The sequence below is a fragment of the Dama dama genome, chromosome 31 (assembly GCF_033118175.1).
Source record: "Dama dama isolate Ldn47 chromosome 31, ASM3311817v1, whole genome shotgun sequence".
Classification (NCBI taxonomy): Eukaryota; Metazoa; Chordata; class Mammalia; order Artiodactyla; family Cervidae; genus Dama; species Dama dama.
Window position 1 is genome coordinate 56,072,086 of NC_083711.1, and position 27,686 is coordinate 56,099,771.

A 27,686-nucleotide genomic window follows, 5' to 3' on the forward strand; every position below is an offset into this window, starting at 1 on the left:
TTGAAATTCAGTTACATTTTTATTTAATGAACAGTCCTAGCTCAAGACAGAACCTTATTATATTTTTAACACAGATAACTAGTTTTTGCAACATACAATAAATGAAACTAAAAGGACACCAATCTGACGTTTCTCTAAAACAGAGCATTAGATTTTAATGACTTATTTTTTGCCCTGACATTAAATGGGTGACAGTTTATATAAACTCCAACCAGCCAAATTTTAAGAAAACTCTATTTGTCCAAGTAACAAATGTAAATGGCTACAAGGAATTGTGTTAATGTATACTTGAATTCAAACTTCATAGCAAAATTCTTAAAGAATACGAACAACTCCAATATATTTATTTACATGTATTCACCATTAGAAAATGGACATATGCATATAGGAATCATCTGTAAAATTCTGACTACAGTAGAGACTCAAATTTGCTTAAAATAAATTAATATTATTAATTTTTTTTACAAAAGAAGAACATATACACATATATATACACACACACTTGGTTTTTGATCTACCCAGAACCAAAAAGTAAAAAAAAAAAAAAAAAAGTTTTGAGGTACACAGAACCAAAAAGCAAAAAAAAAAAAATTATCCAATATACTAAGGTTAAGACAAATAGGAATATGAAAGATGCTACAAGAGATAGAAAGACTACGAAAAAACAGAAATGAAGATGGACGACAATTAGTACTCACCATTAAATCTGAAATATGGTTTTTCTTCTTTAGAGAGATTAACAGATTAAAACTACTGTATTATAAAAAGGCTGAAAAACACATGCAGTCTCTGCCTACACAGGTTTTTAAGAATCGGCAAATTGAGTGGTTTAAATAAACGCATACTTGCAAGAATGGACTAGATCTGAACTGTGCAGCTGGATGAAAATTAAAGTTACAATCAATTAAAATTAAATAAAAATAAGCATTCAATCCTTCCACTGCACTAGACACATTTTAAGTGCTCATTAACCACACGTGGCTAAAGGCTATGGTACTGTATAATGCAGACAAAGAACATTTCCATCATCACAAAAAAGTCTACTGGGTAGCACTGAGCTAGGCTCAGTATCTTGAATAGAACATGCCCCTTATGGAATGAGTAGCAATTTAAAATGTAATATATGACACGATGCTTTTTGAAAAATTTTCAGAACTATACAAAATGCATACAAATGTATGAAACTTATTAGTTTGACATTGTTTAGTGTAACTAGTGAATTACAAAAATATATTTTCTAAATATAAATTCAGATATACTATGGTTAAAAAACAGAAGTAAATCTAAATTTACCTAAGTCAAACAGAGATACAAATAGTGAGGAATACACCAAGTAAAATCAATGGTTGTAATAGCATAGCAATAAAATCAACCAAAATACAAATATACAAATTCTTCTTAAAGACTACTTAAAACATTCAATTCAAAATAAAGTACTAAAAAATTCCCTTGTATAAAAGAAATACATGAATGAGGATAAAATTATGCTTTAAAATTAAATGGCCTAATGTAAAATTATTTCAATAAGAGATGATATATTAAACGAAATTCACATCAGAATTAACAAATTTCTGAATATGTGGCAAAGGTAGAATCCAAGTTATTTGTATGTTAATAATAAGAAATTCATAACTGACTGAAAATGATACCGATGGGCGAATATGTAACGTTTTAAAGAATAAAACTAAAGGTATCTATAAATAATTCTGTAAGTTACTATAGGTTTTTATGTGACAATATAGTCACTTAATACAACAGCTATTTTTTAATTTTTATACATTATTTCTATAAATATTCACTGTATTTTTTTAAAAATTTAGACCTTACACCACGCATCTTACTACATTTTAAATGCAGTAATAAAGTTATTTTAAATTCACTGAACGGGGGTGAAGGGAGACTCAGATGAAGGTGATCAAAGGGTACACATTTCCAGCTGTAGGTAAGTAAATACTGAAGATGTAGCACACAGCATGATAAAGAGAATTTACACTGCTTTCTTTAACTTACATATCAAAGTTGTTAAGAGAGGAAATCCTAAGAGTTCTCTTCACAAGGAAAAACAACTTTTCTATTCTTTAATTTTGTTTTTATATAAGATTATGGATGTTCACTAAACCTATTATGGTCATCAGTTCATAAGGCAAATTATTATGCTGTATATCTTAAATTTATACAGTGCTATGTGTCAATTAAATTTCAATAAAAGGAGAAGGAAAAGTTCACTGATGCCTGATTTTAAAAACCTAATCACAAATGAGAATAAACAAGCAGAAGACAGTGGAAAGCAACTAAGGAAAAGGGAAAAAAAAACACCTTAGAAAAAATAACGGAGATTAAGAATACTCTGAAGAACCAAAGAAAGCTTTAAGCAGCAAAATACAGAAACAGGAAGCAAAAATTTAAGACCAAATAACAACATGTGTCAGATCAGGTTCTTTACTAAATTAGTAATTAGATAATAATTTGCTCTCATTTTGGAGTCACAGATTAGCTTTCCTCCCCTACCCTGCCAGTAGATAAACACATAGTGTCTATATACTGAGATTCACAGTTTCTGGATTTATTTTCCCACCACTTAGACTGTGGATCATTGCTATCATATGAGAATGTTTGTTTAACTCCTCTTGCTGAAGTTTTACCAGGGACTCTTTCTCTTCCAAACGACCTTCTAATTGAGCCTTTTGAACTTCCAGGGAGGAAGCCTGAAAAAAGGGGGCGGTAGAGAGAAATTGAAGAAAACAACTTAGCATGTTTTCTCTTCACAGAAACCTGCTTTAAGATGTCCTTATGTTTTATTTGTGAGACAACCATATCAAGGCACATTAATGTAATATGCTTTACTTAACAATTATATGATAAGTTTAAGATCTGTAACTGTTAATAATAAACAGATTGGGAAGACATGATTCAATTTGTCTTTTTAAGCCTGGACTTCTACAGAAAATACTCCTCATTACCATTTAGAATTACTATTAAGATAAATGTATTAAAGCTAAACTGTGTGCCTCTCCTGTCACTTATATTCTGCAGTTGCTCAGCCCTTTTAACCTTGGTCTGCTCTCATCTTCCTTGCAGTAGTCGCTCCAGAAAGCATTACCCACAGCTACCACACTCGGTGAGACTGCTAAGTCGCTGAGTTGTGTGTGACTCTGTGACTCCACGGACTGTAGCCTGCCAGGCTCCTTTGTCCATGGGATTTTCCAGGCAAGAATACTGGTGTGGGTAGTCACTCCCTTCTCCACGGAATCTTCCCGACCCAGGGATTGAACCTGTCTCCTGCACTGCAGGCAGATTCTTTCCTGTCTGAGCCACCTAGATAGCCCACACTCAAGCAATCATGATAACGTAGAAAGAGCAATGAACTTAGGATATATGCCTACTATTTCACATAGCTGTGTGACAACCTTGAGCAAGTAACTTAAGACTCAGTTTCATTTGTAGGATGAAAATATTTATACTTATATATTAGTATATTTATTAAAGTGAGGAAGATTAAGAAAAATATTTCAGAGTCCTTTGTAAATTATGAAATTTTACATATATACAAACTTCTATTATTATCACCATCCTTGTAAGCAAAGAGATGCGGTTATATATATACACATATACAGGTAGCTATCTGTATGTGACATTATGAACTGAGAACCTCTTTCTGTATTCTTTGCCCTCTTGAAATCAGCAAGTGCTGCAACACAGTATACATTTAATCAATGTGTAACAATTTTAGAAAATACAAATTTTCACACTGTGAGAGCCCTCACAACAAACAACTGTCAGATCAATTTGAGCTTCTGGTAACTTCTAAGCAAAATTACTGAAGAAACAGAACACTAATTTATACAGATTTACCTTTTTCACAAAATAAGACTTAATCACTTCAATGCAAATGAGAATGTAATAGATTCTTACCTTAATGCTCAATTCTTTTCTTATCTGATCTGTTCTATTTAATTCTTTTCTAAGGACATCAATGGTTTCTTCTTTGCCTTCTTTTTCTCTTTGTAAGACTTTAATCTTTTCTTCCTGTACTTTTATTTTTTGTTCTAGGTCTTAAAACAAACAGTCAGCTTTATACTCAAAGGTCCTATATTGACGTTACCCTGAAGCTATTAGGTTATAAAAGACAGACAATTACAAAGAAGAAACATCTTGCTACAAATAAGTTATATAGCATTTGATGAATTAAAAAAAATCATGAAACTTTTCCCCTATGCCAGGATTCTATGGTGGTGGTTTAGTTGCTAAGTCGTGTCCAACTCTTGCAACCTCACGGTAGCCTGCCAGGCTCCTCTGGTCCGTGAGATTCTCCAGGCAATACTGGAGTGGGTTTTCACTTCCTTCTCCATGGGATCTTCCCAACCCAGGAAGTGAACCCAGGTCTCCTGCATTGCAGGCAGATTCTTTACCAACTGAGCTACAAGGGAAGCCCAGGATTCTATAGAAAATGCTAAACTGTCCATGTCTTTCCCTCTTCCTTTGTTCCAAATACAATATACAATAATGTGGGGAAGGATAATCCTCATAGAGTTTAAGGGTTAGAAAAGAAAGGGCAAGAGAAAATTATGAACAATTACATAGGTAGATGTCTGTGCTTTAAGGCAAGTGAGTCAGAACAAACCCTTTTTGTAGATCACTTCAGAGTTACTACCATTAAGAAGCTAGCAACATAAGTTACCTAGTACTGCCACCTGCTGTTATATTCTTTAAAAATTTTTTTATTTTAAAAAGGGCAATCATTTTCTATAACTCCTGATTTCAGAAAAAATGTATTGCTTTTTTAGTCTAACTAAACTGCTTTGTGGCAAGGAAAGGAGAACTTTTAAGATATGATTTAAGGGTTAAAAAAATGAGAGAAGTAGAAAATGAAACAGCAAACTAAAAACCACTCATGCTTTGATTTTCTTCCAACATAAGATTTATTAAAATATAGGCAATTTATTAAACAAGCTACTTACTTGCTAGCTTACATTCTCTGTCTACTAGTTGGTTCTGTACTTCTTTTCTCTGTTCTTCTTTCTCTATCAGTTGGGCAATAGTTCTGAAGTTATAAGAAAATACAGAAGAAAACATTAGTGAACCATATAATTTCTTTTTCTCTCCAACAAGTATTTTAAGAGGAAATTTCTAAGACTAGTAATCACTCTTAAATTCTGCCAAATATGTACTTTATATCTATAAGTAATAACTCTGTTAATTTTATATATAAAAAACAATGTTCTATATATAGAGAATAATTTTTGAAAATGATTTCACATTTGAAAAATCCAAATAATTAAAATAAAAAACTAAATTTTACTTTTCATTTTGTTGCTTGAGTGACTCATTCAGCTTTTTCACAGTCTCAATTTGTTTATTTAGAGAATCACAAGTGACCTGTAAATCTTTGTTCTTCTTTTCAGCAGTTTCACTCCTGAAAAGACAAGGAGGTATTTTCAGTAGAGGAAAACACAGAGAAAGAGAAACTGAGTGTCTTCTTTACCACCTCTTCTGACTAAACTGCAGATACTGCAGGAAGAGGAGGAATGCCATGTGAACAAGCAAGACATAAACAGGGTTAGGTTAACTCTAAAAGACAATAAAGATATGTTTTGGCTGACTGAGGAGGTAAAAAATCACTATGAAATGGAAACATGTGGGACAGTAACTTCATATTTATTGATAAAAAGCTTTATTTACAGAATGCTGCACTACAAAATTTGCTATTAATATAAAATAATATCTTTTTCTTTATAGTCAAGTCCAGAAACTGAAACAATTTCTGTTAAAGGATAAGGTATTAAAAACAAAAAAAATTAAACTTACACCTATCATCACTAGCCTGTTAGGCATAATATATGTTCAAGGAAAAACATCAAATTAATGAATTAAGTGGTTGAAGATTTTAAGTTTCTCTTGCCTCTTTATAGCTCTGCATCATATAGTCCTGTGCTTATTTTACCTGTAAGGTAAACATATAAAAAATCCTTTCCAAAGTGACACTATGACACCCAACTATCTTAAGCATAAAATGTCCTTCCAGAGGATAAACAAAATGGTGGTATTGGCCAAATGTGGCCAGCACAAGTTTTATTTATCCCACAAGAGTTTGTAAAATTCTGAATTTGAATGACTTGAGATATCCCAACCATTACAAATAAACTTTCCCAGCCAGCTTCATTAGTTATCCACCTGGCCCCTCAAGGCTGGAGTTTGACTTCCTGGCCCACCCCTCACTCACTATCTGGAACATAAGCAAATCCTAGAAAGCCTATTTTCTCTTGGACCACTGTCTACTTTGTCTCACACCCTAACTGAACACTAATAGTCCACTTTATCAGGGCTGCCTCAAACAATCAGACTTAAAGTTGCTGGGGGAGAATATCCTATTTAAAAATTACCGTGTCCTCACAAATTTTGTAGATGCTATACATTTTCCACCCTTCTTTTTTATTGATGGGCAAATAAAATAAGGGCTTCCCAGGTGGCACGGTGGTAAAGAACCTGTGCTTTCACACCGGGGGCACTGGTTCAATTCCTGGTCAGGGAACTAGATTCTGCATGCTGCACAGTGAGGCCAAAATAAAAAATAAAAAGAAACATTATCTTGCTTAAAAAAAAAAAAAGAATTTAAAAAAATAAAATAAGCACACGGACCTTGTAAAGTTAAATTTTTCTGTATCTCTATATTAATACCAGAGAAAGAAGGACATTGTTTCAAGTCTTAACCTATCTTAAACTATATATAAAGAAAAATAAACAAGTTAATGAGAGTGTAATTTTTGTTTGGCAGAAATAAATATTACTGGTCTTCCTTATAATTTGTTAAATTAAAACTGGCTTAAAACATAAAAAGTGACAAGGGGAGGAATACTCAATCTCATACTTTGTTAGTGAGTGTATAAATTGGCATTGGCATAGCCTTTCTGAAGGTAAACTGGACAATCAATCAACAATTTAAAAGCACATACCCTTTAAAGCAGCAATTCACCTGTATGAATTTATCTTGCAGATACTGTCATAAATTTAAATAAACTACACTCAAGGACTTTAAAGAGAAATACTGACTACAAATTCCAAGGTGAGTCAAACACTAACATCCAAATTTCTATGCTATTAGGTTGATGATATGACAACTGTTAATATTCAACCACTTCTGATCTGCAGAAACGGCCGATCCATATGGTTCAACCTAGTATGAATTGTGACAACTAAGGTCATTCAACAATCACTTATGCAGTGCCTAACCATGTATCAAGCACTATTCTAGGCTCTAGAGATCTGTCCGGGAATAAAACAGGTCCAACTTGTCCTTGTGGTGCTAACATCCCAGACGACTGATGACTGACTAAATGAAACTGGAAAGAGACACTTATATTCTGTTTCCAACTGTGGTCTGAATTTGAGTAAGCAATCCTTCATTTCACTATGAATGTTCGGAAAAGAACTTTAGGGACAGAGAAGAGAAACGCTGTGTGTTCATTCTAAATTCTAACTTTACACGGAAAGTTTTACTTTATTAATTTACCTCTGAAGAAGTTCCATGTAGGATTTTGTCAGAACTTCGTGTTCTTCAGCCACAGACTCTAACTTCCTATTATGTTGAAAGAGATGCTCAATATCACTCTGGGCTCTTTCCGATTCAACCTGCTGTGACTTCAGCAACACAGCAAGGTCTTCATTCTTTCTTTCAACTTCTCTCAACATATTAGCAAGTGTCCGAGCCTAAAAGAAAATGGAATACTTTTCTACTATCATTTATATAATATGCTCAGTTTCTATCATTTAAAAAATTAATGAAACAAATCTGTTCATTGTCAATATTAGGCCAGTCTAGAGTGACAGGAAAAATGTTCCTCTCGAACATCATCAAGGGTGACAGTGGGGTCACACAGTTTTCAGACGCTGTGAGAAGTACTATACAGAAGGCAGCACGGGGAGGAAGGGTCACCAAGAGTGTGGGAAACGGAAGACCAGAGAAAAGCTTCCTGGGAAACGGAGAAAGCTTTTAATAGATCTAATTTATTTAATAGGTTTAATAATCTAGAGGAGTATTAAAAGACAAAGAAGAGAAGAAAGGGTATTCCAGATACAGAAGAGCAAGTGCAAGGGCAGGAAAACATAAAAGTATGTCAAGTTTCAGAAACTGCAAAACAATCTAATATATTTGACTGGAAAGAATGCAAAGAAGTGCAAGAAGATGGGGAATGAGAAGCAGTTAAAATCCCTGTGCAGTAAGTTCTTAGGAATTTAAATTCTCTTCTGAGCTAAAAGGTGAGACACTGAAGGATATTCGGCAGAGAAGCAACAGGATCAGAGTACTGCGTCAGGTATGACTGTGCAGGAAGAGGAGAGAGGATGGGAAGATCCAAACACAGCCAGTGACTGTGTGTGACGGTGGATGAGAGGAGGGCACTCGACTGAGGTAGGAAGACTAATGAGAGGCTCTGCTGTCATTCAGGTGAACAAATAAAAAAGACCTGGTCTGTAACAAATAGCCCTGAGAACAGAGACAAGGCAAAAAGTATTACGTAGAAAGTAGAATCAACTGAACGTGATGAATGACTAACTGCAGAAGGTAACCTGTGATTTCTTGTTTGGAAAACTCTAAAAACAGAACAGGGAATACATAAGAAAGAATACGTTTTTAAAAAGGGAGGGTGATGAGTTCATCACTGGTTCCACTGAGCCTGAAGTATTTGCTATGTATTTAAATGGAGCTACACAGAACATACTCAGTGCTTAAGGAGAAGGATCTGGGCTCAGCATGCAAAATTTGGTGAGTTAGCATTCTGGTAATGAGCAGAAACCATGAGTCACCTAAATAAAGGAAAAGGGCTTAGAACATAATCCCACTCAACATCTAAAGGGTGAGTAGATAAAATAAGATTTAGGAAAAGAATATGCATTAAGGTAGAAAAAAGGTAACTGTAACCAAAATTAAAGGGGAGAGAGTTTTAAGACAGAGCAAGTAGCTGTGCGGAATGCTGAGGACAACGTGCTTCAATCACAATAATGACGGTAAAACTAGTATTTTGTACATGTTCTATGTATCTGTTTTTCTACTAATCAAATGTCTGTATATTGTACACACCTCAGTCTCAGCTTGAGTTCTCTGACAGCGATATTGAGCAATCAGTCTATCAGCCTGTGCGAGGGCCAGGGCTTTTGCTTCCAAGAGATCCTGTAGCCTGCTTTCTTTGGACTGTAAGAAAACATACCATAAATCTTCTTCATTTGCTGGAAAATATCTCTTAGGGTTTAACTGATACACAAAATAAGGTTGTACTCACAGCTAATGTGGATAGTTTCATCTCATACACATCCATTATGTCAGATATTCTCACATCATTAATCTGATCCTTTACCTGGTTTTAATAAAGTAAAAAAAAAAATCAGAAATCATTAGCACTCAATAAAAAAAAACAACACAGATAAACACCTACTGAAACCAAATAATTGAAACTCAATAACAAAGGGAAAAAAAGGATGTCTTATGAGGCAGATCAAAACATTTCATTAACCTGACTCTGACAGAAGAATATCTTGGTGATCTGCTTGTGGGAATTTAAAGTATATTTAAACTGGGGGTGATGGGGGTGGGGGTAGGAAGGTAGGCTGGTTTGGGAAGACTAAGGGAAAATTGATAGCTGTATTAAAATGTTGGAATTTTATGACTGAGTTTTTCCTCTTTCCACACTTTCCAGAATATTGCTACTCTTTATATTAAATAATGTTTCAATGATCAAATCTGCATCTAAAGTTGTTTAACTAAATGTTATAATAAGAGTTGATATTTAGTCGGTATGTTGTGGCTCAGCTGGTAAAGAATCTGCCTGCAATACAGGAGACCTGGGTTTGATCCCTAGGCTGGGAAGATCCCCTGGAGAAGGGAAAAGCTATCCACTCTAGTATTCTGGCTTAGAGAATTCCATGAACTGTATAGTCTGTGGGGTCACAAAGAGTTGGACATGACTGAGCGACTTTCACTTTCACTTTAGTTGGCATGTACCAGGCAGAATCCCACTTTTCATGGCTATTTATCACTCACCACAACTCCAGATTGAAGTTTCTCTATTAATTCTTCAATGTTCAATCCAGGAACTCTATCTTTCAAAAGTGGAGGAGTTAAACATTTTACTGATGTTGGAAAACTGTGATTTAATGATTGCAAAGGCACTCTTCTAGGCATATGTTCTGTTTCCTGTTGTCTATAGGCATTGTTTGCTGCTATACTTTCTCCAAGTCTGAGTGGGAATCAAAATAAAAAAGAGAAATAATTATATGAAAATAGAGCAGAAGGCAGAGTTAGTATAGAATTAGGGACTCATTTAGAATTGGTCTTTTGAGAATTTAGTCTTCAAATATTTCTGAAATAATCTTGGACTCTATGATGAGGCAGAATTTGGGGAAATACCCAAAATTTGCCAGAGGACAACTTTTCTACTTGTAACCCTTTACAATGACAACCCCACCTCTGGTTTGGAGCCTCTAGAACTAGTTTGTGAGAATGGATTATTGGTAAAAATTAGTTATTGGTATTGGTAAGAACATCCCTCTACCCATGGGCAATAACACCTGGCCTTTAGTTTTCCTTCACCCTTCCCTTTTCTCACTCAATATTATTCTTACCAACCTGACCACCATTCTGCCCTTGCTTCTGAAAATATCATCTCAATGGCTGAAACTGATGTGTACAGTAGATAACTCTGTCTGACCATTATCCTACCTTCTTTAACGACAGAATTTTTCTTTAGGAATCCTTTCCATGGTAAATGACCCAGATCTAGTCAATGAAAGCAATACTCAGATTTAGCACTCAAACAGCTGGGAAGGAAAAGCTCTTTCTATGGAGAAACTAAATTGGTAGGATGTAAGCTTAGTACAGAAGCTACTGCATTAAATAGAGGTGTTGAGACAGGCATAGCATCTGAATAATAAATTTAATCACCTGAATGGATCTAGCTATTTTCTAAACGCGTATACATCTGGTCATCTGATTTGTTGAAATAAAAAAAATTTTAATTGAAAGTTTTTTTTTATTTTAAGAATTACAATGAAGTCTTCAATTCACTAATTTTCCAATTTGTCCACACTGAAGACTATTAAAGAAACTGGCAGGATATTCTAGCACCACGAGAGATACACTGCAAATGATTATAACTCACACTAATGCAGGAAAATCTGGCAGTGGAGAAGCTTCCAATAATATTCCCAATCCAGATTGCACTTGTTCTCTATTATCTGATGTTAAAGCAAAAGCCAAGGGAGTGATCAGGCGAGGATCCTGTGCAAACCAGAAAGCAAAGGCAGGCCTTTCAGAGTAAGGTGAATAAACAGGCCTAAATCATAAACAATTCTAGGCAAACTCTAAAGCATTTCTATCTGATGTCTGAATGTATTTATTAGTCTTTACCTAATGTTAGTTTACAAAAATCTGGCAAAGGTTTTGAATGCTTTTACTGTGCCTAAGAAAATCATGTCTTAAATATTTTGATTTATTTAAAGTAGCATCTACAACTGATTGATAATTTGAGTTACTGTTTTCTTTTTCTAGCTACCATTTAAAAGGAAAACTGGCTAGAAGAAAAATGGTAAATCATTTCCAAATTAAAGTAAAAAAATAAAATTCAAATTAATTTCATAAAATATTTTAATTTAGTGAAACAATTATACTTTAAAGTATAAGTACTTCATATCAGCAAATATTTTCATTAATACTTTAAGCCTCAAATCATCTATTGTGAAAAAATTTGTATTGACATAAAATCAATTTTTATTGACATAAAATCAGTGTGACTCAATTTAAAATTTGAGTAAGTTGCTAATAGAGAAAAATATTACAATATAAATTTTTTATAATTATCAACATTTTAAAATGTTGAGTGTCTTATAGGTACTCGAATATAATCAAATACCACAGCACCATAGGAGATGGCTTTTACCTCCAACACCCTCATGGTAACCCTTCATATCTCCTCCATGAAGGGGGATCGTTATTTCTACTTTGTAGCCAAGAAAACGAGCTCACAGAGGTGAAGCAACTCGCTCAAGTCTGTGCTAAGAAGTGGTGGAGTCAACATCTGAAGCCCATCTTGTAAGCCCCGTGCTCTCCAAGTATACAAGTAGGTTCCAGTTTTGGCTTCTACCCTGTCTACACAGGCACCAGAGACATTTGTGTTACTACAGTAACTTAATTCACACATGTTTGTTAAATATCTGTTATAAGCCAAATTTTGTGGCTATCAAGGAAAACATTTAGAACTCGTGTTTAGCCACTATGGTCAATAAAGTCAGTGAGTTGGCTATTTTCTGCACACCTATCAAATTATCACTCACAATCACGTCCTTTTCTTTCAGATGTCTTCTTCCTGCCTTAATACTCTACCTTATCAACCTTAACCAAAAACAAACACTCCAAAATAAATACCATTTTCCCCTACCATAAAGCCAATAGAAACAAATGAAAGAAACCAGAAATATGACACAAGAAAGGAAAAGGCTGTGGAGGCAGGGCTATCATGAATATTCCATACTTCAGAACCAGAAGCACTTATGTTTAACTCTTGTAAAACTCCATAAAATAACTATAGTGAGAATATTACGTTACATCAGACAATTAACAATTTGCAAATTTTTTCCAATGGCCAGTTCTAAGAAAAACATTGATCTTTTAAAGATTAAAAATATTAAAACAGAAACATATATTAGGAAACATTTATATATATCAACTTCAATATTTTAAGAGTTTAAACTCACCTGAAGGATTTTGTAGAAGCTTACTTCCATACCAGGAACCAGTTGTTTAAGTTTGTTCATCAAATCAAGAGTTTTCAAAATCACATCAGCAGCAAGTTTGCTTTAAAAATAAGTCATATTTAACTTAGATAACTCAAAAATTGCTTACAGCTTATTTCTGTCCATAAATCTAAAGAAAATAAAAACCCAAAACCTTTGTTCTTAAACCGCAAGATTAACCACTGTTTGTCATGAGAAGTAAAAATATCAGAGACCAACATCCTTATAACCCAAGATCCAAAGAGAACTGGTATTAACAGTTTAAATTAAGACAGTGTTTCTTTTCTAATCTCAAATACCAACATGTTTCAACTTTTGCTTGAAATTACTAGCAGTATTAGCAACAGGACTCATTTAATTCTTAGCTTTGTCACTAGAATATTAACAGTAGAGGGCAGCTCTGCCTCTGTGGGTAATGTTTCAGTTGTGTCCAGCTCTTTGTGACCCTGTGACTGTAGCCCATGAGGCTCTTCTGTCCATGGGATTCTCCAGGCAAGAACACGAGTGGGTTGCCATGCCCTCCTCCGGGGGATCTTCCAGACCCAGGGATTGGACCGGCATCTCTTATGTCTCCTGTGCTGGCAGGCGGGTTATTTATCACTAGCGCCACCTGGGAAGCCTAAGAGGGCAACCTTCAGGAATGTAGAGTTATCTAACATGTACTGAAGAAATTATACTAAGCTGTTTTTCACAGCTTTTTAATTGAAAAGGAGTACAAAAAAGTAAAAAGAGATCATTGTTATTCTTGAGGAGTACAATTACTGACAATTATGACATTTATGAAAATTGGAACAAATTATAGTGATTAGCATTCAGTGGGTCCTCAATAAACACTTGTTAGATGAACTTAATTCACAGGGGAGGACAGGGGTAAAATAATCTCATTACTATCAGTGAAAATCCACATTTAACTGTAAGCCTTAACATGCTAGAGAAGAGTTGTCTTTATTACTAGAAACTTTCAGCAGTGATTGGTTTCTTTGAAATAAAAATAATCTTTCTGTTCTTTTCATGCTTTGTCATTTCAAAATATAAAATTAAATAAATATAAAATAATTACTAAGTCAAAGTTAGGAAGGAACTCTAGAAAAAAAATGCACTGAAGCATAAAAGACTCGTAGATAATCACAATAAATTAAAACAAGACAAACAAACCTAAACAATGAAAAACAAATCACAGATATTAATATCTCTGTTCAGAAGCACATGATCTATGACTTAATTTTTTAAAAATTAAAAATTTTAATTTTAATTCTCTTCTATATCTTGAGTTAATAGAACATACCCAAGGATGATCCTCGAAAACGAATGAGAATCACTACATCTTTTGATTTTTATTAAATTTGGACTTACCATTTTGCCATTTGTATTTCATATACTCACCATAATTCAGAATCTGCTACCTTTGTTCCAAAGCCCATATCAATCTTGCCATATGTAAACTGTTGTTCTATCAGAGTGGTACACTTGATAGTAGTGAGAATTTTTGCAACATGCATTTTTAGAGTGTCATCTCCACACAGAGGTTAAGTTTTGTTAAGAAAAACAAAAAATTCTCAAAAAAAAAAAAAAAATCCTTATATTTGTAGAGCACTTTACAGCATTTAGGATGATTTCAAACAAATTATTCTTGTCACTGCAATTTGGTGTAATTATTGCTACATTAGCTCAATGACAGATTAGGAATTTAGGAGCTCAGAGCCATTTAAATGACTGACAAGTGGCAGGAGATGGGACTGCCACCAAAGTTTCTGACTCAAAAGTAAAACAGAAAGGATCTGCTTTTCACTGGATGTTAGCTTTTTATTAACAGGTTTCACAATGGGTCAATAAATGCTTGTTGAAATAAGGGAAGTTATTTTCTTGTTTGTTTTTTCTCAATTTCTCTGTAAGTTAACTTGAATATCTATTATTAAAAAGGGGTTAAGTTTGGTACTATTCAATGAGAGGAGGCCTAAATATTTTAGAAAGCATCTCAAGGTCAAGCAAGATAATCCTGCCTTTACAGCAGTGGTTTTCAACCTTGGCTGGATAGTTTAAACAGTCACAAACATGCCTTCACATCCTAAGGTTCCACATTATTTTAACTGAATCAGAGTCTCTCGAAGTAGGAGTCAAGCGTCAGTATTTTTAAATGTTCTCCAGATGATTTTAATACATAGCCAGAATTAAGAATCACTGCCATCAAGAAAGAAGAAAATTAAGAAGGAGCAGCACAGATAAGAAATTAAAAAGATGTTGAGTGTGCTATAGGGCAGGACAAAATCGACTACATTCTTGCTGCTCTGAAACACAAGGTTATCTTTTTTGTAAGTACATGTGATGTCATCTTTATTGAAACATTTATGGAGGTGTTAATTTTTAAAACACAAGCTAAAAAACTAAGCTAAAATAATAACTACCAAGATATTTTTCTTCTCTGATATACTCCATCACAACATACATCATCCAGGGGCAGCAATCAGCATCAAAAGAGAACATCAAGGTATTTATTTATGTATCTACTAACCTCAAATTATGATAAAAAATGTACAAACCAAACTTAAAAAGCATATCTGAAAATGTCTGGAAGTTTTACACAGAAAAACATGGGAAAAAAGTCTTGATAACTTTTTCTAAGAGATTCCTCCGTGAGCATCGGTTCTTTAATTTAAACTTGAGTTCAGTAATTCTGTACAGATTCAAGCATGAGAGGTATAAAATTATAAATAAAGACATAAAAGACAGTAAAAATGCAGAAAATAAATTCTAAAAAATATAAGCAGTTAGTTTCCATAGTTAAACTGAAGGATATTTAACAAAACTTCAATGGCCTTGACCATTCTTGCACACTTTTTCCTTATTAAGGCTTCATCTAGATTTTGTTCTGTGAACTGAAGCTGATCAAGGATTGTAGGCAGCAGAAGAGTCACAAAACGGTCAGCTGAGGAACAGTTAGCAGTATCTATGACATCCTGGAGAATTCACCACCCCAAAGATTAAAAAAAAAGAGAGAGAATACAGAACGCATAGTCATCACTGAACTGCAACACTCTTTAAATTTCTTATACAGATGATCATTGAACAATGTGAGGGTTAGGGGTGCCAACCTCACCATGCAGCTGAAAATCTGAGTATAACCTAGTTGGCCCTGGCCTCCTGTATCTGTGATTCTGCATCTATGGATTCAACTAACCTTGCAGACTGTGTAGTACTGTAGTATTTACTATTGGAAAAAAAAACCCACATATAAGTGGACCCAAGTAGTTCAAACCTATGCTGTTCAAGGGTCAATTGTAATTACTTTAGATATTCTTGACCTGTGGGTCAATTGTAATTACTTCAGATATTCTTGACCTGTGTCTCCTTTCATCCAGTTTTGAGGGCTATGATGACTTTTTTATCAAATGTACCAGTCTCAAACAAGACTTTTTAAAGTGGACTCTGTGCCTTAAAAATTATTCTAAGTAGGTACTGAAAACAAATATCATGAAGATGCCAAATGCAATTACAATAACTAAGAGATACTGGTATTAACACTTTACAACCACAAATAATTCCCATCAAGGATCTCACAGGGCTTTTTCAAAGTTAAAATGGATTGTTAAGTCAAGATCAACATGAACTAGAAAGAATAATTTGTGGATAATCCTTAAGAAATATATTTAATCACTCATACACATTTTGGTTTGTGCACAGGATCTAGTCATGACAGTCACGAGAGAGTAAACATTTAGGAAAATGCTGGTATAGACAGAATGGGTATAAAAACAGGGAAACAGCAGAGAAAACACAATGACCTAGATAATAGAATCTATCAGAATTTAATGGCCTCTATGAGAAGGACTTTTCCAGCCTGCACTGCATGGCATGTGGGATCAGTTTCTGGACCCCAGATTCAACCCACGCCCCCTGCAGAAGAAGAGCAGAGCCCTCACCCACTGTACTATAAGGGAATTCCCAGTAAAGGATTTTTGTTTATATCCTTAAATACCTGACATGTTCCACTCTATCTGACTGACTTAATTCAATGTTCCTAAAAACCCACTCAATAAAAACAGCACAGTATCTACTGAGATGGAGAGGCAGAATGTAACTATTGCCAAGTACAGTCATACACCAACAAACCATACAAATCTTAGTCATACCTTTACTTATTATGCTGAAAGGAGTATATGTAAGTTATTTAGTGAAAACACAGAAGTCTCACTAATAGTTGGGACTTGGCCAGAAAAACGAAATTCAGTAACTAGGGTGTTACTACTACAAGTAGGGAGTCCAGTAATTGCTAAGTTTTCCTAAAGGGTATGAACGATTGTAAATTTATTATAAACTTATAATAAACATTTTAGAAAACTGTCTACTGAGAATCGTAAGAGCAGAAAAGTCAATTTGTTAGTCACTCTAGTACCTCAAATATTTCCTTGAATAACTCCAGTGCTACAACAGAGCAGTTTTCTGATCCATCCAAAGGCTGGCTTGACCAACGAAGGAGAGCCACAGTAGGTTCTAAGGACTTAGAACGGCTTCCCAGAATGGCGCTGCCAGACGGGGGCTGTTCAAACATCATCCGTGTGAGCACGCGGCGCAGCTGAGTCACTGAACAGAAGGCAAGAAGTAATTCTAAGACCTGTGCAATATAAAGGCTTCATTAAGGTCTATTTCATTAGACTTCAATGTACAAAGCAACCAAAAGATGAAGTTGGAAATATTTATTTTTAAAGAAAATAGAACAAAAATTAAAAGTTGCTTCCCATTTTTCTCAGAGTATTATTTCTCAAAACGTGTCATTAGGTTCCAGAAGGTTACAAATAAACTTGTTAAAGGTAGTTACTTCGCTTAAGAGGACCATGGGAACTGAAGATGGGCAACTTCAACTAATGTTATATACCTTCCATAGTACTTAATTTTTCTTCAGCACAAACATATTGTCTCATGCTAAGATTTATGAACTGCTATAAAGTGTACTTTAGGATTTTCAAAATGACATCCCAAAGCTTTAAAACTTTAAGGATGGCTATTTCCACAGTTTACACAATGGTGGCAATACGCCCCTCAGCCTGCTTCTCTGGTCCACATTTCTTCTGTGCTTCATAACTGAGCCTCACGCCATTACATAGCATCCCACATCAACTTGTTTATTAGCTATTAAGTTAAATTCTACCTTATTTAACATACTACCAACTTAGTAAAAAAAAGTTGTGGTATCTCTTTGTCTCCTTATTTCTACCTTTATCTGTTCCTTGTAAATGACATACAATTGGGATTTATGTTTTAATCAACCTGACAGTGTCTGATTTTAATAGAATTCAACTCATTAGCATTTAGTGTTACAAAAGATAAACTCTTTGACTTATTTTCTTTTAAATACAAACTGTAGTACTTGTTTTTGAATAGATAATACAATCACTTGGTTCCAAAGTCAAAGGTACTGACCTGACCTCTACCTAACATTCCCTGGAAGCAACAGACACTATCGCCAGTTTCTTATATACCTTACCAGAGATTATGTACTGCACATAGAAGCAAATACTCTCATTTACAGTTTCTCTATAAGCATAACATACAGGGAAACAAAAATATCAATAGCTAATGCAAAGCCAGCTGTTTTCCCCAAAGTGAATTACCTGAGTAACTAGCAATTAGATCATGAGAATTCCATCAAAACTCCTGAATTCCCTTGAGTCCCCTTCCAGACAATGCCTCAATCACTACTTTGACATCAGATTTTTGACACCAGATATTAATTTTACCTTAGCTATTCTTGTATCTTTGCATTTCCATATAAAATTTTCAAATCAGCTTGCCATATTATATAAAAAAACTCACATGGAACTTTATATATAAACACAATCTTACAGGGTACCCTTTTACATCTGATTTTTTTATGTTAGTCTCACTCATTATGTTAGTGAGATTCACTCATATTTTCGCATGCAGCTGCACCTCACACATCCTCACTGCTGCATAGTATTCCAGTGTATAAACATACCACAGTTTATTTGCCCATTCCACTGTTGCAGGCATTTATAGTTTACAATTCCTGGCTATCGTTAACAACGCTGCTGCATTTTATACATGGTGAACACACGTATTCAACTCTGAGGTAAATAAAAGAGTGGAACTGCTGGGTCATAGTTTATACATAAATCCTATGTTAGTAGATAATACCAATTTTCAGCCCTTGAGTATCTCAACATTCCTTCCATTGTCATCTATGCTTGATAGTATCCATATTTTAAATTTTAACTATCTGGTGGGTGTGTAATGGTATTGTATTACCATTTAAATCGGCATTTCCCTGAAGATTAATAAAGCTGAGCAACTTTTTCACTCTTTATTAGTGGCCTTCTCATGAACAGAAAAGCTCTTAATTTTAATGTAATCTAACTTACCAACATTTTTTCCTATATAGTTCCATGTTTTTGTTTTCTGTTTAAGAAAATCTTCATCCCAAGGCTACGCAGATATTCTGCTAGGTGTTTCTTCTTAAAGTTCACTATTTTCCTTCCACACTGAGCGCTACAATCTTTTTAAGACCGGTGTGAGGTAAGACTTTGCATCTGGTGTGAGGTAATGGTTAAAATTCAGCTTTTCCCCATATGGATATTCAACTGATCAGTATCATTTACTGCAATGATAGTATTTTTAAGAGTGTACTGTTATCAATCAGGAGGCTATGTTCTGTGGGTTTGTTCGCACTGCATTCTGTTCCACTGAGCTAGCTGTTTATTCTTATGACAATACTGCACTATTTTAATTACTGGAGCTTTGTATTATGCTTTAATATCTGGTACTATAAGTCTTCTAGCTTTGTTCACTTATTTCAAAATAGTCATGGCTATTTTTAAACCCTTGCATACCCATATAGAGTTTATAATCAGCTTCCCAATTTCCATATACAACAAAAACAAAAAAATCCTAAAGCTTGCTATAATTCTGACTGACCTAATATGGTAAACTCATCCAATCTATGAACTTGCTCTATCTGTGTTTATTTAGGTTTTTTCTATTAATGTTTTGTAATCTCAGAGTAGAACCCAATGTTTTATTGGGTTTATCCCCTAGGCATCTGCATTTTAAAAAAATCAGTAAACAGTACCAGTTTTAAACTTTCATTTTCCATTTAACACTCTCTATGTCTTTTGTGAGCTTACTGACATCTCCCTCAACTATGTAGAGAAGAGTGGAATCTGTGCCATAGGGTTTACATGTGTTCAACAGGCACTGTGAAAAATTTCTCAAAAGGATTATGCCAGTTTATGAGGATTCAAGGAGGGTTCTAAATATTGGTACTATCTGGTTTCTTGAGATCTTGGTTACATGGCTGTGTTCATTTTGCAAAGATTCAGAGATCTGTGTACTTTTCTGCATATTGTAGTTTTTAAAAACTAAAAACAAAAAGCTATATATACCTTTGAAGAAGAATCAGGATCCTTTCCATTAAGAAGACCTAATACTTGATTAAGACATGAAGAAAAGTGCTCATACCTAGGTTTAAAATAGAAACATACATCAAATGATAAGTATGAAATTGATACATTAAAAGTATTTTTATATAAGATAATCATACTGTTCAGATGTAAAACTGGTTTTGCACAGATTAATCAAGATATGTATATTCTGGAGAATGGCACAACCTTATTTACCTAAAACAAAGTAAAAAGTACACACATATCCTTGTTATACTTTCACATTTCAAGTCAGAAAAAAAAGAATGGGAACTTGAAGCACATGAAAACATTCTGATTTTAGTCTATTGCGAATCAGTAGAGTCCAAGTTTATTTTGTGTAAAAAGGCAATTTTATTTACTACAAATACATCTTGGTTTAAAAACAGTCCTACACTTGTCAGATAGCCGTACCTGGTAAGATAATCAGCAATTTTAGGATTCTTAAGAAGATCCACCAGTAGATCAACTGAATACTTTCTGGTCAGTGTGCCATCCCCATTTATGAGAATATTAAATATTAGCTGAAATGTCTGATGAATATTTCGAGCATGGAACAGCTTAAAAATAAATCAGGAAAAGGATATTATATAAAAAAAGTTTAAGTTGATACCACCCTAAAACTCAGAGAGTCTCAATAACTTTTAAAGTATCAGAGGATATAAACTTTAGAATTAGTTTCATAAATTGCAAAAAAGTTTTTACCTTTTCCCCAACCTCTTCGTTTAATGTCAAACTGGATAATATTGAAAGTGCAAACACAACCACAGTTAAACTACTATGGGCCAAGAAGCTTATAAGAGTTCGATAAAAAGATTTCACATTATTCTGAGGAAGAAAAAAATTTAAAAATAGATTAGAATGAAAAAATTGTGAGCCTTACATTTTGTTTTAAAAAGTGTATCTTGCACAGAATAGGTAAACTCTTATTAAATATTATTACCAACTTAGAGATCATTCAAGGAGTAAGATGGGACTTTCACAAATCGCTCATAGTAGTATAAACAGGTACAATCTGAGTAAACAGCAGTGTGTAGTCTGAGTTTATGAGCAAATGTTTACCTTTCTCAGTTTCATGGCTCAAAATAACCTCCACCAACAAAATAGGATGAGGTCAGAAAAATCCAGCACATGAACAAATGAGATACTGTTAAATTTAAAACTAAACAAGTAATGCTGAATATTGTACAGCAAGGGAACTGTTCATAAAGCAACTTAAAGAATCAAAGAACTTTCCTGATTTAACATATTTCTAACAGTGGTTCAAATAACCTCATTTGAGTTCCTTCACTTCTCACAAGTACTGGTAGTAATGCTAGGCACTTATGAATCTTTTTGGGAAAGTTGTAATTGATTATATAGAAATACAAGACTGAGGTAAATGCAACTGCCAATGGCATGTTTCCCCTCTATTAGCACAAAATTCAGCATTTCTTATATTATTCAACAGGACAAACAATGAGATGCTACAGAAGAAAAACTTCTAGTATTTATAAATTAACATTTGTATTAACTCGTCTTAATTAAACATATATGAAGGCTAGAGTAATTCAAGTTATTTACGTCAATCTGATGCTTTGTTAACTTTAATGAGTCAGCTAGACAACACAAATTCTTGTTAAATTTCTTTTTAAAGAAAAAGGTGAGCCTACCACAAAACAAAGGAAACATTTTATAAACTTCTTACCAAAGTCTTTATGTGTGTTTGAACAGAAAGATTATGCCGGCAAAGATTTGCCAATAATCCTAGACAAGGCATTGTCAACTCATCTTCAGAAGATTGACTGTTTCAAGAAAAAACAATAAAAGATAAAAATATTAAGTTCCTTCTAAAGTACTCAAAAATGGGTCATTTACACATTTAAACTCCTTCCGTTTTATAAGCAAAAACAATGTGATTAACATGTGAAGACTGCCAAGTTTTGAATAGTATTGATCATTTATTTCATGTTTTGAAACTAAATGATCCTACTCAATGTAGCATAAAAATATAGAAATAACTCTCAGAGTAATCATATGCTATCTCATCAGTATATTCTCTCAAGAAGATTAAATATAAACATAATTTTCAGTTTCAGTAAGTTTTTCTGTTTCAATCAATTCATTTCATAAATTTCTGTTATAAAAATTGAAGTTGTTCTACACCATTTGATCCTTGAAATCATCCAATGAGCAAACAGGAATCATTATCTCAGTTTAAAAATTAGGAAAAAAAATTAAGAAAAATTGAATTATTACATATTTTAGTTAAAAAGTAAACCAGTAAGCCAACACAATGTGTTCCTGAAAGTTGCTCAGTCTTGTCCAACTCTTTGTGACCCCATGGAATATACAGTTTATGGAATTCTCCAGGCCAGAATACTGGAGTGGGTGGCCTTTCCCTTCTCCAGGGGATCTTCCCAACTCAGGGATTGAACCCAGGTCTCCCACACTGCAGGTGGATTCTTTACCAGCTGAGCCACAAGATAAGTCCAAAAATACTGGAGTGGGTAGCCTATCCCTTCTCCAGTGGATCTTCCCAACCCAGGAAATGAACCAGGGTCTCCTGCATTGAGGTCGATTCTTTACCAACTGAGCATCCAGGGAAGCCCAATGTGTTTCTCTTTCCCCATGTATTTTTGCTTGTCAGTGTGTTTCTTGAATGGTTTCATATTATTTCTCTCCTGTCTGTGAAATGGTTTGAAAAAGAAAACTTGGGACTACAAGTTGTACAGACGTATGTTTTTACCTGACTGTTACACCACAGGTAGACTGTTTAGTTAAGTTAGTTAGTTAAGTTAAGAAAAGAGTCAATTGATAGCTTATATTTGTTTTTAAAGTTAAATTAATCCTGGATAAGAGTTGTTTTTTTTTTTTTAAAGGAGTTAGTCCTTGACCACTAGTTTGACACCACCTCTATTTTAGGTGACTTGTTTCACCAGCAGGCCTGTTACTCTCTATGACTAATTGTGTAAGTGCTTATAATGGAATCAACTGCTTTTCTACATTAAAAAATAAATAAATAAACCAGTAGATTATTTGGTTACATGTGTGGTTGCATACTCACATATGATCTATCAGGAATGTAATTAATTCATCTATATTGGCACCAGAATGCAAAATTTTGACGTTGTATGTTAACCTCTGCAGAAGCTGAATGCACTGAGAATAAGAAAATAGCAATGAATATAAACAAATAAAAATATATTTGCATGATCACAAAAATGAACTCCTACACATATTCTGAGCATGTAACCATTTTAGGAGGCATTTAGAGTAAAAATCTTTCCATATCTTAGAAAGGTTCTATTTTCACATGTAAGTAATGAGATTTTACTTAAACATACACAATTAATGAGACCTTAAAAGTTCATCTCCTGACTCACACATTTCTATACATTCTATCTCAAACACAGCATTGTGTCATCAACCTGGCTTACTTAATCATCTTAAACTTATATGCAAGTTGAGAATATATTCTGTCAATTCTAAGATATACGTTATTCATATTTCACCAACTCTAAAATCTCATGTCAGTTTAATTTGCCATGTTTTTCTTTCCTACAATTGATGGCATTTTAGGCTCAAATACAGGTATAAGAGCTTTGAGCCTATGTTAAAGAAGACTAAATCTATAGCTTCAATTTTTATAGGATGTTTCCTCAACAGTATGAGACTACATGCTAATTTTAAATTATAATTTTAATACGAACAGCTTATACCTCAAAATGCTGATATCTATGTTTATAAATCTGTCAAAATCTGTTATAATGTGAATTTTTCTTCAATAACAGTGCTAGATGTAAATTTTCTTCTTTAGAATCTTTTAAGTGGTCATACATGTGACTAACCAGTTTTTAAGTTTATTGATGGTGAGAACTGTGCCTAACCACACAGTATTAATGCCAGCCTGCAGTAGCACACTGTATGTCAGCACTTCATAATACACACTATCAATTCCGATTTGAAAGTAAGAATAAGCATGAAGTGGAAAGTAGGTGTGTATACCTGCAGAAACACTGAATCATTGTGGCAAGTACTGCTCCGACAAACCACGCCTGCCAGCACACTATTTAGGTTGTATGTATTCTGAAGACAGTCTCTGGTTTCATTGTCTACAGCTGTAAGTTAAAATAAAAGGACACGAAGTAGATCATCTTTATCTATGGCCTTCATGGATGAAAGATAAATAATTTAAAACTTATTTCATACTGAATTTACCATTATATAAAAATATAAAATATGATGTGGCTATTTTATTTACAAATACCCCCCAGTTCAGGATTTCAACCATGGTGGCTACTATAATGGACAACACAGATATAGAACATTTTTATCATCTATTTGAAATGATCTATTACCACTTCTGTATCAGTTCTTTTTTTTTTTTTAAATAAGCATGTACTAATTTTATAACCACATACAGAAATATCTCCCCTGTACCCCCAAACACAAATCAGGAAAAAAAGTAACTGGTGAATTAAAACCTAAAAACTAAGACAAGGTAGGGAAAAACAAAAAAAACAACATTTGCGTTTTTTAGCTTTTAGCTCTAGGTTTAGTATAGTCTGGGCTTCCCTGGTGGCTCAGAGGTTAAAGCGTCTGCCTGCAATGCGGGAGACCTGGGTTCGATCCCTGGGTCGGGAAGATCCCCTGGAGAAGGAAATGGCAACCCACTCCAGTATTCTTGCCTGGAGAATCCCGTGGACAGAGGAGCCTGGTGGGCTACAGTCCATGGGGTTGCAAAGAGTCAGACACAACTGAGTGACTTCACTTTCACTTTAGTACAGTCTATCAAAAAAAGGATGATATTTTGATCACTAGCTATGATTTTCTAATACTGTTCATACTGACACTTGTGCATGTATTTTTTTAATTTGAAAGCAGGCCCACATTTCTTAAGGTACATTCTTTTCTGTAGACCACTGAACCCTTGATATGCTTCAGATTCTCTGTTCCAATAACCTTAAAAAAGGATGCATATAATATTCCCTTTACAAGAGATCCACAACAAGATAGTTCCAAGAGGTCCTGCAGCAAAAAAATCTTTTTTTTTTTTTTTTTAAAGAAATCTTTCAAATGTGAATCATCCTCTGAAAGATTCTGTAATGGAACCTGCCCTTTGAGAAAATACTAAATTCATGCATCTTCTAAAAAATAAAAGAGAAACTAAATACATTACCTAGTTGAGATAGCAAACTGACGATACTTAAGATCAGTGGGGCACTTATGTTTGGGTCTTCAAGTAGTTCTACAAGGCAACTTAAGCATTCACTTGGTAGTATCTGATTTGATGTAAACAATCGAGTAAGCTTCTGTCCAGAAATTACCTAGAAAACAGTCATTAAAATGTGTTAGTTAAGAAATAGCAGTTTTCGCCTCTTCTCCATTTTAGATAAAAACCCAGTTCTTCCAAAGTGGCACTGCCACGCTCTTTCCCAATTTAGAAAATTCATACACGCTGCTCCCTCTGCATGGAAGATCACCTACCCTTCACGCACTAATGTAATTATTCCAGCCTCAGTTTTGTCTCCTCTACTGAGCTTTCTCTAATTCTCTTCCACTAACTAGGTTAGGTTTGCCTGTTACACTGTCCTATGGGACATTACAAAAAGCACACGTGAATCCACTTATCTGGACAGGGGACATCTGAATAATCCACCTAAGGGACAACTTATGTGGTGCTGGAAATGTTCTATCTCATGATAACAGGTCGCAGCTACTCGAGAGTACACTTAGGTTTAAAAAATAAATAAAATGACCAAGCTCTTCATTTAACATTAATGCACTTCATGCAATGCATGCATGTTATCTTTCAATTAAATGGTAGAACAGTTTCTGGTAAACCTCTTGAAGAGTCTCAGAACACAGTACATAGAAGTCAATCTCTAAGCTTCAAATTTCTTTGAAGTCCCTTTCAATTCTTGATAACACTCTGCTCAGCAGGTTCACAACATACCTGTTTATTCTCAAAAATAAGAAATGTTTCAGATTACAATCTAAAATTCTTAACTTAATTCTTAAAGAAAACAAGTATTCTTAGGAGACAGGCAGCTCTAGAAGAGGAAGGAGCACCAGAGAACCTTGAGAGAACAGACACAGTGCACACCAGTTAGAACAAAGGCTGATGTTGCTGGGCCATTCACAACAGCCTTCTTTGCAGCAGTTTCTAATCTTTGCAAATTTAGCCTTTTATCATAGGGTTAATATAATAAATAGGATACATTTTAAAATTATGTTCAATTCTATGTTGAGAAGCTGCAACATAGAATTAAGGGTAACTTTGAGCTTAATTACTTTTTATTAAACTGATGTCAATATTAGTTGGAATTCCATGAATGTATAGGAAATGACAGCCGGAGTTTAAGACTCTAAACACAAACAGGATCACAGAAAGCTATGATTGTATCTTTTAACACAAAATAAGCACACTCTAGAAGGAAATCACTGGGAAGTAACAGAAAAAGTGACAATTCAGCATTTTAGGACTGAAAAACTGTGAGCAATACATTTTGGTAAAGAAAAAAGGATTATGATTACTAGTAAAAAAGACTGGTTCTCAATCCAGAGTAAATTGAAACAATAATTTTCAAGCTCGAGATCAACATGAGTTCAAATAAAAGTAATAAGCAACAGGTTCAGATTGCAAACTGCCTAAGGGACAAGAGAGAAATCATTTTAATTCCTGTTCTCTAGCACCTCCACCTTCGAGAACTGCTGCACCTCTGAAAATGCCTGTTACAATGGAAAAATGAAAATAAGAAGCAAAGGAAAGGATATAGCTCCGAGCTCTTTCCTCCGTCAACTCCAAACACGCTGAAATCCCCCACCTTTTGTCTCACCCCCGCCCCGCCAGGGCTTTCAGTACTCTGCTCACTGCCGTCAGCTGAACGCGGGGAGGCTTGGGGTTGGGTGGGAATTCAAAGGTGACACTCACTTCTTCAGCAATACAAAAAGACAGCGCAGGGAGCGCGGAGTTGCCCTCTGTTTTCGAGGCTGAGACCGCTACAGCCGCGGCCACCAAGTGAACGAAGGCTACAGGGAAGTCCGTCTAGTCCGCCACCCCCGGAGCCCCTGACTTACCTCCAAGTGCCGCAAAAGCTGAGCGGTGTTCGCCTCGGACTTAACGGCTTTATACTGACTGATGGTCAGAAGCAGAGACTTCAAGCAGGCGGTGGAGTCCATCCGGACCCGCCACAGGGCCGCTTGGAGCGGGTACCACCACCGTCCTCCAGCTTTTACCGCGCTTTTTTTTGATTTTTCTTCTCCACCCCCTCGCTCCCGGAAGCTTCCGATTCCGGTTGAGCTCCGGAAGTCCCTTGGCAACTTGAGGATGGCACCCTACGAAGGAAAGGGAGGGCTGGGATGGAGTGGTGGAGGTGGGGGTGTCGAGGCCCAGTGTGAGTCCGTGAGGCGGGCTGGGAGTCGTTCTTTCAGACCCCCGATCTGAAAAGCCGCGAGGTTTTAGTTCGAGATCCCGTGAAGCTGAGAAATCTCGCG

The 27,686-nt window shown here is 34.8% G+C and overlaps 1 protein-coding gene across 1 annotated transcript; it reads right to left on the reverse strand.

The window, feature by feature from the left end:
* Nucleotides 1-27,647, reverse strand: CIP2A (cellular inhibitor of PP2A). The gene is made up of 21 exons (XM_061134265.1): nt 27,270-27,647; nt 25,369-25,516; nt 24,195-24,307; nt 23,254-23,348; nt 21,895-21,991; nt 20,913-21,035; nt 20,622-20,767; nt 20,172-20,247; nt 17,168-17,386; nt 15,572-15,731; nt 14,161-14,302; nt 12,739-12,838; nt 11,148-11,266; nt 10,031-10,226; nt 9,273-9,347; nt 9,074-9,184; nt 7,508-7,704; nt 5,300-5,413; nt 4,959-5,041; nt 3,913-4,052; nt 1-2,705 (listed from the first exon to the last, which is right to left on the reverse strand). The coding sequence occupies exons 1-21, from the start codon at nt 27,369-27,371 to the stop codon at nt 2,535-2,537; spliced, it is 2,727 nt and encodes a 908-aa protein (XP_060990248.1). The 5' UTR covers nt 27,372-27,647; the 3' UTR covers nt 1-2,534.
* Between the last annotated feature and the right edge of the window lie 39 nt (nt 27,648-27,686).